This window comes from Athene noctua, chromosome 2, assembly GCF_965140245.1.
Source record: "Athene noctua chromosome 2, bAthNoc1.hap1.1, whole genome shotgun sequence".
NCBI lineage: Eukaryota > Metazoa > Chordata > Aves > Strigiformes > Strigidae > Athene > Athene noctua.
This window is the reverse complement of record NC_134038.1, coordinates 54,201,832-54,216,176: the sequence shown is the minus strand read 5'-3', so window position 1 is coordinate 54,216,176 and position 14,345 is coordinate 54,201,832. Positions and strand designations below refer to the sequence as shown.

At 38.2% G+C, this 14,345-nt stretch overlaps 1 protein-coding gene across 3 annotated transcripts in view; it reads left to right on the top strand.

Annotated features, from left to right (window-relative positions):
• The window catches only part of MYOM1 (myomesin 1), a 78,686-nt gene that overhangs the window by 29,537 nt on the left and 34,804 nt on the right, over nt 1–14,345 (top strand). The window contains exons 11-19 of one of the 3 annotated variants that reach the window (XM_074899137.1): nt 1,414–1,555; nt 3,441–3,640; nt 5,279–5,335; nt 5,713–5,837; nt 7,378–7,561; nt 8,577–8,751; nt 10,986–11,107; nt 12,052–12,069; nt 13,983–14,179. In XM_074899137.1, coding sequence (XP_074755238.1) covers nt 1,414–1,555; nt 3,441–3,640; nt 5,279–5,335; nt 5,713–5,837; nt 7,378–7,561; nt 8,577–8,751; nt 10,986–11,107; nt 12,052–12,069; nt 13,983–14,179 — 1,220 coding nt within the window. Of the gene's footprint in view, nt 1–1,413; nt 1,556–3,440; nt 3,641–5,278; nt 5,336–5,712; nt 5,838–7,377; nt 7,562–8,576; nt 8,752–10,985; nt 11,108–12,051; nt 12,379–13,982; nt 14,180–14,345 lie in introns of all 3 variants that reach the window. The other 2 variants (XM_074899136.1, XM_074899138.1) reach the window with 2 other exon arrangements.

Here is a 14,345-nt window from a genome sequence, read left to right as displayed (position 1 = left end):
TGTCCCGGCTATTTCCCAGTCTGTTTTGGAAAGAAACTGTGGCGTCTCATGTTTCGTCAGGCAGTAAATATGGGCAATTATAACTTTTTGTACAGAGATTACTGAAGACATTTTTATGACTCTTAATGTTCGTATTATTTTGTTAACTGGGTTGCCAACTCTCTATGTTACTGTTTTTAAAAATGCATTGAGTTAGCTGTAATTAGAACCTGGACTCAGTAACTTTGGTGCAACTTCAGAAGCTCCATGTGATGCTACTCTAAGAGAAGTATAAAGTGTGTTTGTTTTTTTTTTTTCTGGAGAGTACTCTTTTACTTAATGAAGCATGTTATTTTTTTCCTGGGTAATTTTTTTTCCTGAAAGCCAAAAGCATAAAAAATGTATATTGTAATACAAAATCCTGTAATGCCTTGAAATTTCAAGCCTTTTTAAGAACTCTGGGGTTTAGATGGAAGGTATGAATAATATTTATTAGCAAAATTTTTTTTTCTCCAGGTATATACATCCTTCTTGTCTAAGTCAGGTCCTCTTTTGAAGTGCTCACAACAAGGCTTGAAAAATGCTACATGTAATTGTACGAATTGGTGTACTCTACAATGGTGTGCTCTGGTGTGCTCTACAAATTCTGCAGAGAAACAACCTCTCTTCTTTGAAAGTCTTTCATAAAATCTTCCTGCAAAGGTTATTTTTCTCTACATGAAAATTACCCCATCTCACAAATCATACTCTGACTGTGTAAACAGTGAAATTCCCCAGTGCCTAGCACCATGCTCTGTTTTTTAATGCTTTAGATAAGCTATGTCCAGAAGCTGATGCTGGAGTCAAGACCATTTGACACCAGCAGTCACAGATATGTGATAAACACTTAAAAGGTACAATATGCTCATTTTTATGAAGGTAATATTCCACAGTGATAATGTACGTGTAACATAATTAAACTTCAAAAGGTTTTGATGCCTTTGCAGTTCATAGCTAACCAAAAACAAACAATGAAGGACTATGTGTGATATTTAATTCAGTGTTGTATATCCAATGGGTGAATACTTCTGATTGAGCTATTGCCTGGCTGTAAGGCAAGATCTGTAAGGCCTCTTCTCCTAAGTAAAACAACAGGTAAATATGTAGTCTGCCAAGTTTTTAGTTCAGCTATAGCTCTGGCAGCTACCTAACCAGAATGAATGTTACTAATTTTATTTAAAATGCTTAGGTGAATTACATTTACAGTATACTGTAACTTATTAAGTATTTGTAAATGTGGCAAAGAGAAAACCAAACTAGCAATATAAAAACTTTTTGAAGCCAGTAGTGGAACTTCTTTTTTTGGCTCAGAGAAACAGAGTTTGGTCCTTAGAGGTTAGTAATGGGTAAAGAACTATGGTTCACATTTGGAAACGTATGTCTCCATCCTCACAGATGCTGATGCTGAAATCCCTGGAGCTCCTGGTGCACCACTGGATGTGCAGTGCTTAGATGCCAACAAAGATTATGTCATCGTCTCCTGGAAGCAGCCTGCTGTCGATGGAGGAAACCCCATCCTTGGATACTTCATTGACAGGTCAGTGGGCATGCCAGACTGGAGAGTTCATATTGCTGCTCACTCTAACTCAAAAAGCACATTGAAAAACATGAGATAAAATGGTCATTTGTTATTTTCATTCTTGTTGCTGGCCAGAAGAAAGTAACTTTTTTTTGGTTTAGATTGGCTGGGCCTGATCTAACTTGCATGGAAATAATGACATCCTGCTTCATCTAACTACATAGAAAGGATTCTGTGAGACGCTGCATAGCTCAGCCCTCGCTGCTTCCTGTGAGCCTTGAGGGGCCTTGGGTCTTTGCAGTGTTTGGTAGCTTACAGGATCGGCTCCTTCTGTATCAGTGCTCTCCCCCCTCTTTCCAAATAGTTATTATGTACCAGAAAGCAAAATATTATCTCAAAGGAACTTGGATTTCTTTTACATGCTGTAGTTTCCCAAGCTCTTAGATTCACAAGTTTCATGCCGATCACACTTATGTGTTTTTCTCTGCAACAATAAGAATTGGAAATAATTTTTACAAATGTGAAACCTGAATGTGTCACACAGTGGCAGGATTCCAGAAGCTTGGTATTGAAGAAATTCAGTGAGTATTTTGAGACTTGCAATGATCTTCAGAGCTGATAATGTTTCTTTGAATTTCAGTAACAGAATACATAATTAGTAATATGGAATTCATGTGGGCTTATTCAGATGCATATAAAAAATCCCCAAACATCATATATATAGAACAAATATGTTACTATATTATGCCATTGTATATACCTAAATTATATATGTGTAAAAAGAGGATATTCCTTTGGTAAACAAATCTAACATCAGTACTTTCAATTCAAATATAATTTTACTGGTTTGATAATTTCTGAGTGTTAGCAGCTGCTGAAACTATGCTGTGCTAGGTCTAAGCTACATCTCTTTAACATTCATTGAAAAATCCTAAACAAAAGACAGGACTAGACTATTAAAAATAATACCTCATTTAAAACTAGCCTACTGAGGGATGTCAGCACTGAGAATAGCTGCAAGGCAAATGGCACTTTGCTTTTTCTCTTATGTTCACCTCCTTAATTCTACATTTGCTCCTAAATTCAAAGCTGTGTTACGTCTCTCCAGTATTTGATCCCACCAAAGGTATTTAGACACCCAAATATTCAGCCAGGGTAGCCCCTAACTGCCTTGTAGAGTGAGCAGGTTGCCTGAGGCAGCAGGACTAGTCTCTGCTAATGCTAAAGGCAAAGTTTGGGCATCCTTCACCCCAAACAGAAACCAGAACCACAAAACTGCACTGAGAGAGATGGTAACAATTCCCAGAAAAGAGATGCTCGCATGTGCCAAGAAATCTGGGTAGGCACGGTAACACACCGCAGGCTCCCTTGGCAGCCCCAGCTGTGTTTAAAGCAGAGTCTGGCCGAGTCCCCGACTTCATCTCTGTTCACAGCCATCTGTGTGTTGGGCTGGTCACAGAACTCACAATGGAGGTCTCCACGCCCCATAATGCTCATCATTCTGGGGTATGTACAGTGGAGAACTGCATGAAAGATGAACTAGTCATGTTCTGGCAACTGCAAAAGATGAATGTATTTCATGTCCCTTCAAGTGTGCTAAAGCTGACACTCCCTAAGCATACTTTGGAGGCTTTAAACAGTAAAGTGAGTTCTGCTCCTGTCCCTTCGTCAGTTCAGGAGAGAAGAGGTGCAGCTGCCAGGGATTTAGTGCATAACCAGACGGTGTTTCAGCCCTGACCCCTCGGTGCAGCTGCTTTGGTGTTACCAGTATACAATGCTGCTCAGGAAACTGGTCCGGACTAGCCAATGAACATGAACAGATGGTGAAGTGTAAAGGGGGGCAAGTGCTCCGACTTTGCGTTTTTCCCTTCCCAGCACTGCTGTTGCTCTTTGTATTTTTCAGGTGTGAGGTTGGCACCACCCACTGGACCCAATGCAATGAGACTCCCGTGAAGTTTGCTCGTTTTCCTGTCACTGGTCTGATTGAAGGCCGGTCCTACATTTTCCGAGTCCGAGCTGTGAATAAAGCTGGCATCAGCCTACCGTCCCGGGTGTCAGAGCCCGTGGCTGCTCTGGATCCTGCTGACAGAGCCAGGCTTAGAAGTAAGATGTGCTTTTTGCAGGTTCCCTGAGAGGTTTAAGAAGTCACAACTCTTTCTTTTTCCCTTTTTTTTTTTCTTCTAAAAAAAAAAAAGTGACTATCTACTCACAAACATTCGAAATCCCACTAGAGGGAGCAATGCAAAACCAAAATATTTGGAGACAGCTTTGCCAAGAGAAATCATCTCTGTGCTCTGTGCACAAAGTGCTCTATCTGCTGAAATGGCTTTGGCTGGCTGCGGTGCTATGCTCTGAATTTACAGGACGTGGGGAAAAGGCACAGGGGAACTAACTGCCGAGAGAGACTCGCTTTTGTTCAGCCAACAAAATAGCTGAACAGATCCTGTGAATAGTTTCTCTCTGAGCCACAGACAAGGGTGTCTGATTCTGTGTTCATGTGACAATCAAAGTCTTGCAATAACATCAGTGTAATACCACGGTAGCCCAACAGATCCCAAGCTCTCTGCTTTAAAGTTAACATTTGGCAAGTCAAGGATATTTCTCCTGTGGCCTAGCAACGTCCCAGACATTTTGCTTCCAAATCCACCTCTCTACCCATATGTCAAAATCATATGCCTGAACTCCAAATATTTCTACTTGTTTCTGAAGTTTTACTATTTAAAATGGTCCAATGTGAAGGGGTATTGTATGCAAAGCTACAGGGCTCCCACAGTCCCAGCTGGTAGTCTTACTGTATGTAATGCTGAAAGCTACAGACTGCTGTCAGATGATCAAGGTTCCCATTCAAAATAAAACCAGAAGGTGGGAGGAAGGAGGTTTTGCACTGTTGGGAAACATTGTGTACTGACAGACATGTGAAACCTGAACACTGGGGGAGGTCTCTTCTTCTCAATGGGAAGCATGGAAGCTGTGTCAGGAGATGAAGTGTGGTCTTGGTGGCTTATTCCCATTTATCTCCTCCTCTCGTCCCTCATGATCCTCTTTTCTCCCCACCTGCTCCCTCTCTACTCTCATCTCCAAAACAGATTAGTAAGGTGAGCACGCGGAGGTGGAGAATGGCATTTGCAAAAATCATCTCTGAAAGTGCATTGGCCTGGTTGGTAGCTGAATGCATAACTGCAATAATATAGTAATGTAGAAGCACTGAGAGAGCCACCTACATCATATCAAGTGGATATGTTGAGTCAGGTTGAGCCGTTTCTCTTCGTGACTGTGACCCATGATTTGAAAGCTGGTAATGTGAGGGAAAGTGATTAAAAGGAGACAAAGAGCAGCCTGCAGGAATTTGGCTGTTCCTTTATGAGTGAGCTGTTAAAGCAAATGAATAGAGTATGGAAAATGAACTTAATTCTCTGAAAACAATGAGCTGAGTGAGCCAAATACCTTTGCTTGTCACCTAGGTGACTTCAGTGACATTTCAGAAAGGAATAGATGTTTCAGTGGATTAAATTTTCTAGTTATATTGATTGCTGAGCTGCTGTCAATATTCAAGCTGGTAAGTCTACAACTAGCTTGGGTAACTAGCTTGCTACATGAGCAACAGTCACAGCAGTAACCAAAAATGGAGCTCACATGAATCTTGCAAATGTTAGTTTTGAACCACAGAAGAGTCAGTTTTCTTGTTATTTCAAAAGTTCCTGAAGTGCCCCATTTCCATGATACCTCTGATATTTGTTTCAGGTCACCCTTCTGCTCCCTGGACTGGCCAGATTATTGTCACAGAGGAAGAACCTGCAGGTAAACACAGCCCTTTTGCCTACAAAAGTCTGATGTGAAGTTGGTTGAGTAATTAGGAAAACCCCCAGGGAGTTCAGTGGACTTTGGCATGCACCCAAAGTTTGTTGTTCTTTGTCACTCGACCTTGAATAACTCTCAACTTGGTTGTGGAGGTGAGGTTTTATTATTCAGGACCTAACAAATAAACATGCTTAGAGCTAAAAGAAGGACATTTAAAACCAGTATTTAGAAGACTTTTAATTCCATGTTTTAAAAAAATGTCAGGTGCCAAGGTATGTTAATACTACTTCTATATTTAATTATGGCACTAATTTTGATACAAATATGAAGGAACTAAATGCCAATTCCTTTTCCTATTCTTCTCTTCTGTCCTTCAGAGGGTGTTGTTCCTGGTCCACCTACAGACCTCCAAGTTATTGAAGCCACCAAGAACTATGTTGTGCTCAGCTGGAAACCCCCTGGACAGCGGGGCCATGAGGGTATCATGTACTTTGTGGAAAAGGTAAAATTGGACAAAATCAGAATCCTGTTGTGGCAATATTTTACATTTGTTTTGGTATCTCTTATGGACTTTTAGTTAACTTTCATTTTCACCGGAGACTTCCAAATTACGGCCAGGACTAGAACTTCATCAAGATAACTGTTACCGCAGATTAAGATAAACTAGGAAGAAAAGAAAGATGGGAAAGAGGAAAGTAGATGCAGAATGTGTCACACAATGTAATACCCTTTTATGAATTGTGTCATTGACCTACTCTAGAGTAAACAGGTTGATGAACTCCCTCTATAATGAGAAAGCATAGAGCAAAGTCACATGTCTATATATGTAAACTATATGTTTAAAGACATATACATAAATATATAAAAAATTAACATTCGTATAAATTAAACTTGTCTGGTGGGACAGATTGTTAACATTTTAAATGGAGGCATTCTGCAAGAGTTTCTTGGCATCAGCACTTTCTCCTCCAGCTGCCTTTTCATATTTATCCTCTACATTAACTTTGCATTTGCTTCACCAACTCAACAAAGATGACAAAATTTCTTTTCTAGAACAGAATCCGTTTTAATTTCAGTGTCCTGCTTTTCTGAGATGTTTTTGCATGGCTGCTAGCCTAGAAAATTCTTCACACCATCATCCTTTTTAATTGTATCTCATGGCTCACAAACTTTTTTATCAATGTTTTTCCCTATCAGTCTAGAGGTGTCATCAAGGGAGACACAAATATCTTCCCATTATGTGTTTTTCATCTCTCTTACAAAATCTGGTCTAAATAAATGAGCTTCACTTAGCAACAGGCTTAGAGAGGATGAATACATGAATTTTGAGTTTCCATATAAGAAAGCTTTTTAATAACCTGTTGCATGCTGACTACTGAGCACTAACATCACATAGTGATAATGTCACAGATAATGTTCTCCTGAGAATTTGAAATCCCTCAGAAACCAGAACCACTACTTGAAATTATCCTTAATGTAAATCACAGGCAAAAATTAATCACTAATATTAATATATAAGTGATCATGGTATGTAGAGCTTCTAGCCTCAGAAATAAAAACAATTCACAATTTAATTGTACATGTTATATTTTTTTTCTGGAAAATGAAGGTCACATCCCTATTAATTCTGGAAGCCACCCCAAAAACATTAAGAGTGACACAAGAACATCTAGAAGCAATGTGGTAATGTTAGAGTTTTGTTCTTTGTGTTATGTTGAATGTCTGCAGAACTTATTTTGAAAGTGGTCCAGAACTGGATGCAGTTCATAATAACATCACTTCCTTGTGGTGGAGAGGAGTTTAGTTCTGATATATTAAAACCAGCAAGCTTTTATGTATGTTTTCTGGAGTAGGTCAATATATGGCAGATTCGTAAGCTTTGAAATGTGCTCATTCTGTGGAAAGGCCCAAAACCAGGAATGTGACTCTCTGTTCTCCATAGCAGACATGCATTTGGTGGTCTGGGTAGAAAGTCTTGTTGGGTTAGGCACACAACTTTCCAAGACTTCTGTTCCAAACACGGTTTCTGGGTTTGACTGCAGTGCATTGCCGGCACAGAGGACTGGCAAAGGGTGAACACCGAGATCCCAGTGAAGTCTCCTCGCTTTGCAGTTTTTGATTTGGCTGAAGGCAAATCCTACTGTTTCCGAGTTCGCTGTTGCAACTCAGCTGGAATTGGTGAACCTTCAGAAGCAACTGAAGCCACTGTAGTGGACGACAAACTTGGTAAATGTGTGGTCGTATGTATTAAATTACCTCCATGGTATCTTTTCAGTTTATGATGTAATTGTTTTGTCTGAAGACTGATAGATGCCCAGTAAATAATTCAAGCATGAAAAGTTGTCAGTGATTTATTGCCTTTAGCTAAAATAATTTTGGTTTCTGTTGTTGAACCTTTAATGTGTAGTCAAATGACACATGCAAACCAAGGGAATTAAGCTGCAAATAACAATGCCAAAACTGCAAAGGCTGCAAATAGTGAAAGAAAATGAAAACTCAATGATGTACAAAAATGTTTTGTTTTACTTAGAGTCTTTACTGAATATAAGCCCGGACATCGGCAGAGTTTAACCTTCCTTGTTTGCCAAATTAAACAAAAGTGAAGAATTTAATACTTACTTGAATGCAGAGACTATTTCCACTGGAAGAGAAGCCAAGATGTTCACCACAGTAAAGCATCAGTTGCTACACCTACAGTAGCAATTTGTTTCCAAACAGCAAAGCAGATTTCAAACCAATTCACAGATTGTCTCTGTTTACTTCATATTGGTTCTGTTCTCGGAGCAGTTTGATGCACATGAACTACATTCTTTCAGAACAGTAAAACAGCTCTTCTCAAAAAACTCTTTAGATGTGTTTTGGTATTTAACAGGGGCATTGGTTTCTGAACATTCTGTGGGCTGCACAAAATCTTCAATGTGCACCTAACATATTTTCCTTTTTAGAAAGCTTTAAATCCCATCTCTGGTGCAGATGTTCAGCACAAGGGAATAAACTAAATCTAATTTGAAGGAAATGTCTTGAATCATTGGCTATGGAGAAGTGAGGAACTTCACCACCAAAGGTTTGAACCTACTGATTCTGTCCCGACGTGCCAGATTACTTAATTTAAATCAGAAGAGTTTTTTGGGAGTTAAATCTGTATTAAACATGCTAATATAATCAAGAATAGAATGTCATCCTTACTTTATTTATAAATTTTGACTGTCTGGTCACTAATTTATTTGTTTCTCTCCCACAGATATTCCCAAAGCTCCTGGCCGTATTATGCCTACTAGGAATACAGATACCTCAGTTGTTGTCACTTGGACAGAGCCCCCAGATGCCAAAGAGCTGGTTGGGTACTATATTGAGTCAAGTGTAGTTGGATCTGGTCGTTGGGAACCATGCAACAACAATCCAGTGAAAGGCACAAGGTAATGGATTTTAAAGTATGGAAAATATGGTCATGAGTTTTTGGTTTACCGGATAGATGTGTTTTCCAGCCATTAGTGGTAGTAGAGTTAATTGTTCCATGACAGCCAGCAGGCTGGAATCACTCTTGCCGGTGAAGTTCACAAGAAGTTATAAAAACATAATTCAAACTGTGAGTCTTGTCCACAAGGAATTTATAATCAACCTTATATTAGAAACAATTAGTCAAGGGGGAGAAAACATGGACGTTGCTAGTGAAGAAAAGAGAAGCAGCTTGCTAGTTCTAGCTATTGTACAGACTATCAGTTTGATGTAAAGCAGGCCAGCAAGCAATGGTGGATGCTATAAATGTGGAAAACTAAACTGCATAATGTTTGGAAGCAAAGTCCTTTGTTTTGGAAGACTGCTGTAAATATTTTTGGACTGTATATCTAGAATGTCAGGATGGCATGTGCACTATATCATGCTAACAATATTACTCTCTAACTGCTCTTTCACTTGCAATTATCAAGATATTATTGGAACTCTTAAATATTGGGTATAAACTCACATTTCTTACTGACATGAAGCTCAGTCTCTAGTCAGAAAATTAATCAAGATTTAAAAATTTGTAAGCTAAAACAGATTTGGTTTTGTTTGAATAAGGATGTAATCTTCAGAGTCTAAAAGAGAAATTTCAGAACTTGATCTCCAGTGGTTTGATGTCAATCCAGAAGCGGTACCTGCTTGCTATGACTGATTATGCTCTTTGTAATGGCTATCCATGACAAACCTTATTAGAGTAAATGAGGTTTTGTTAAACACTCTTGGACCAACTTTGGAAGGGCGTTGTAAATGCTTAGTATATCAAAAACACCTCAAACCCCACTTGCCTGAACAAACAACCATTTCCTTTAAGTATTTTGTGCATTATATTGCAACAGCTGTATGTGCCAATATTTATACTTTCATATATATTTCTATGATTTATATTGTGGTTACGTCAAGCGTTGGTGAAGTTTCGTGCTGTTTGCTTGCTTTAAAATATTAAATGTGATCTTTATTCACTGTAAAAATAAAAATATTGTTCTGCGTTTCTATATATTGTGATGTAACTACACTGCTTAGGCTCCTATCACTGCCTTTTTAGTCATTACGATATAATGTATGATGCAGTCAGGCACAGGCTGTCTGTTAACTCCTGGCTTTTTTGGTTGAGTCAATCTCAAAGCGTTAGCTGTAGCTCATAGTTTGCATTATGCAGTACACTTTGATCTTTTAAAATTTGTCTTCTGCACACATTCCAGTGAAAGCAAATAATTTGGAAAAGTCTGGTAGAGTGAGTAGGGAAAATTGTGCTCTGAAAATTTTGATTCAGGTTTTTTTTTCCCCAAAAATAAAATTTTGATTTTAAAATACATTTTATTTTCCACATTATATTTGCTTTGTACCTTATTGCATGATGTCAGCATTAGTAGTGCAAGACATGACATTGAGGTAGAACAAAACAAAAGTAACATGAAATTAAATAAACTTAAAATGTGTATTGAAAAGCAAATGTTCTTTTAAATAAAATATTTAAATTTCCAAAATAAATTATTCCTGTCCTGGGATTTTGTGTTTTCGGAGTGGACACCAGAGAAAATCTGAGGTTTTTTATGTGATCATCAGGTAATCCAGTAGAAAATCTATTGTAATAAAAGTTAGTCTGACTTGGACTTTGTGTCATGTATAGAAGCAAGAAAGTGAAATGAAAGATTGGACGCTTTTTTTTAGATCTTGTACAATGCCCTGTAATTTTTTTTAACACTGCAATTTTTCATTTATGATTGGAAAGGAATTACAGGAACATGTGCTTCAGATGTCTTTTACTTATGCCTTGAAGATATCCCACAAGCAAATATAGACCTTACCTCTGGAGACTTTTGCATTGTTTCCACTAGGAAGTATGGATTTTATATACTGGTAGAAGTAAGGTAGACCCTCTGATAACAGAAAAACTTGTGTAGTCTTAAGAAGGAAAGTGTTGGTAAAGGATATGTCTAAAGAGACATGGTTTTAGACATTATCTTTGTTGCATGAATGAGGTGTTTAGAGGCATTCTGCATTCTCTGACCATCATTTAAGTGACCGGGGTCATGTTTTATCCTCAGTTTTCAGAAACCAGAATAAATTTGATGGAAGAAATGCTTTCCCCCCCAAGATTTTTATTTCCTTCATAATACTTTCTGAGTCTTCCTTCACTGGTTTGTTTTAGATTCATTTGCCATGGGCTCATCAATGGTGAAAAGTACATTTTCAGAGTCAGAGCTGTTAATGCAGCAGGGCTCAGTGAATTTTCACAGGATTCGGAGCCTATAGAAGTGCAAGCAGCCATTGGTAAGCTATTTTCCATTGCTCTTTTCAGTGATAAATATGGGTTGTTTTTTTTTTTTTTAAACAAGTAAAGATGTTTTCAGCCATTGTTTGTAACTAATTGTTTTGTTTTACAACTCTGTCCACAAATAATAATTTATCCATAGATCCTGTGGTCTCACGGCCATAGTTTCACAGTCACTGCACTCTTGTAGACTGTTCACCTTCACCATCCAGTCTTCTTCAGGTGTTTCTTGTGAACCACTGTAAGAGAGCACTGCCAAGTTCACTTCATAGGTATCCTAGAAAATGGAATGTCATTCTGATTCTGCAGTGTGGTATTTATCAACTCTAATGCACACCATCCTATATGCAGCCAGTTCCCAAGAAGTTTGTTTCCATACCTAAACCTAATAATCAGTGCAATGTGTCTTTTGTACACCTTCTGTAACCCTGTGTGTTCTCCCTTTGCTGATGGATTATTTCTGTTTGCCACTGCCTGAACTAATCCATAAAGATTAATGAGATCATTGGGTTAGAATAAACTGTATGTCTGCAACATCCTCACTGTCATATGTATCAAAACTGCATACCTCACAACCTTAGAGCAGAGAGATCTGGCCTAGGGCAATTTTGTGAGATCATCTTGAAAAGATCAGAAATATGGCTTGGAAGGTCTAATACTAAAATAATTGTAGCAAATGAAGATTACTATTAACTTTCCATATTTCTTCTGCTCTGAAAAGTAGATGATATTAAAAGAGCATTACTTGTGAGCAGGTTGAGAGGTATTCTATGCATTTTAAATTTTTGTGAATTCAGGCTTAACATTTTGTGTGCAAACCCTGTGATTTGTCATACTGGAGCTGTATTGTTCTCTGTACGCATTTCTTCATTCTGTTGGCTAAATGAAGAAAAAATAATGTATTCTAATTCAAAATGTCTTTGCTGTTTTCTGGCAATTATAGGGGAAGGATTGCTTCATGGTGTGTGTCCTGAACTGAGTGGTAAAGATGGTGGACTAACAGACCGCACTACCAGCTGGGAAGGCATGCATGAGTCCTCCCAGCCTATCTTTGACACAGATGCTTTGCTAAAATGCAATGCTAAATTTAATAGTGACACACTACCCTGTAGCTCTGACAAACTGGGCAGTAGAGGAGACAATAACATGAGAGAAATGGTTAAGGATGCTGTCACATCTGCACCACAAAAAGTTGCTGCTAAGCAGGCAAGTAAGTCTCCACACGGGGATCTTTTGACACTGGAAAAACTGACAAAGAAGAAAGATACAGGTGAGAGTTGATAAAATAAATAGATTTTACTGCTTTGGTACATCCACATCAGAGGGTTGTAACCTCTGCTTGTCCGTGCCACAAGTGAATGCTCTCTCTGCAGTAATGCATTTTCCATCAGATCCATTAATTATATGCTCAACTCTCCACTAAGATCGTTATGCATGTAATGGTATTGGAGACCACTTTACAAACTTAGTGGCTACTGAAAGTGAAACATGCAAATACAACTAATTTAGTAGCTTGTTTGATGACATATTAATGTATACAAGATACTGCATTATTTCTAAATCACTTCAGTAATTTGTTAGGAGTCTTGTTACCTAGTCTCTGGGTTATGCACATGTGAAGAAAACAAAATCTGATTATGATGGTAAGTATGAAAATCTGTCTTGTATTACGATATATGAAGATCCTTTGTGGATTTATGCCTAAGCTACAGTTTATCCTCTGAGACAGTGCTAATGAATGTTGTGTTGTATCTCTGACTGACAGCAATATGTAATGAGAAAAGCCTATCAAGTTGACGGCACATGCACAAAATCATGTTTTATGTTGTCAACACCTAAACACCCACTGTGCCCGAGAAATGTGGGGCTTGAATTTCATTTAAGTCCTGGTACCTGGCCAGTGAACTGAATTCTTCCCCAGGCCTCTGAAGTGAAACTCAAAAGGCTTGTGCAAAGTGTTGAACAGAAAACAAAGTAGAGGCACCTGGAGCTAGCTGACACCAATATAAAACATTAAAGACAAAAGGAAACATATATGATGTAGGATTTCTATCAAAAGTAGGACTTCAGGGTCACAAGTAGGGGTTTTCACTGGTGCATGATATATTTGGTGTGGGCAAGCATTTCTGCACTAGATACAGAAAAGGCTTTATAAGAAAATGGGTTGAGATGAAGCTAATTATTTCTGTATTGTTAAAAAAGAAATTTAAGAGGATTGTGCCACTATTTTTTAAATGTAAGTTCCAGTACAGACATGTACCATTTCTGGTCAGTCTACAGTGCCTATGATCACGCTTCCCTCCATTAAGGTAAGATCATGTGATGGGTGCAATGATAAAATTTGCACAGTGTATAAATTTAAAAAACAAACAAACAGATAAAGTCCATTCTTGGAGCAGAAGAATGTGGGCCTGTTTAAAAAAAAGAACTAGAACAACTGTTGTATATATGAAAAAGGGTTTGCTTTCAGCTAAAGAAAATACATCATTGCATCTCCAATTTTTTTACTTTACCTGTAATGTCAATTTTAGTTCCTCATTTTTCAGTTTTAAAGTGAGTCCTGATCACTTCCATCAGAGCTGCAATTGCAACACATTCTTTCACTGTATATCAGCTTGCTTCTCAAAAAAACAAATGATCCTGAAAACTAATTCCTATCCAGTTTGGACTTGTTCATTTGGTTTATGGAAGCTTTTATTCTGCATTTCTTATTCCAAATCCAGAAACTTCCCTTGACCACATAAATATTGTCCTGATTAGGAAATGCAGGATGGGAGCCACCTGAATATGGTGACTGAATGCCAGTCTGACTATTGAAATATTGTGAAATATTGAAATATGCTTCCTTCCTATGTGTTATTCACATTGAAACAGCTGCTCCCTCTCCACCTTATGACATCATGGTACTTGAGAGTGTTCGTGACTCAATGGTATTAGGATGGAAACAACCTAAAGTCATTGGTGGAACTGAAATTACCGGCTACTACGTGAACTATCGTGAAGTGGTTGATGGAGTTCCTGGGAAATGGATGGAGGCCAACATTAAGGCCATTAGTGAAAGGGCATACAGGGTAAGAGGTTAACTTCTGTTATTGCTGTGGATGCAGACAATATTTCCAAAACAGATCTTGAAGACAGATTGGGATGAATTGTGTTTCACTGTACAGATTGCTGTTCAGAGGGTTTTATATCCATGATGATAAATTTCTTTAGCTCTGTTAAACTTCTCTGCAAAAT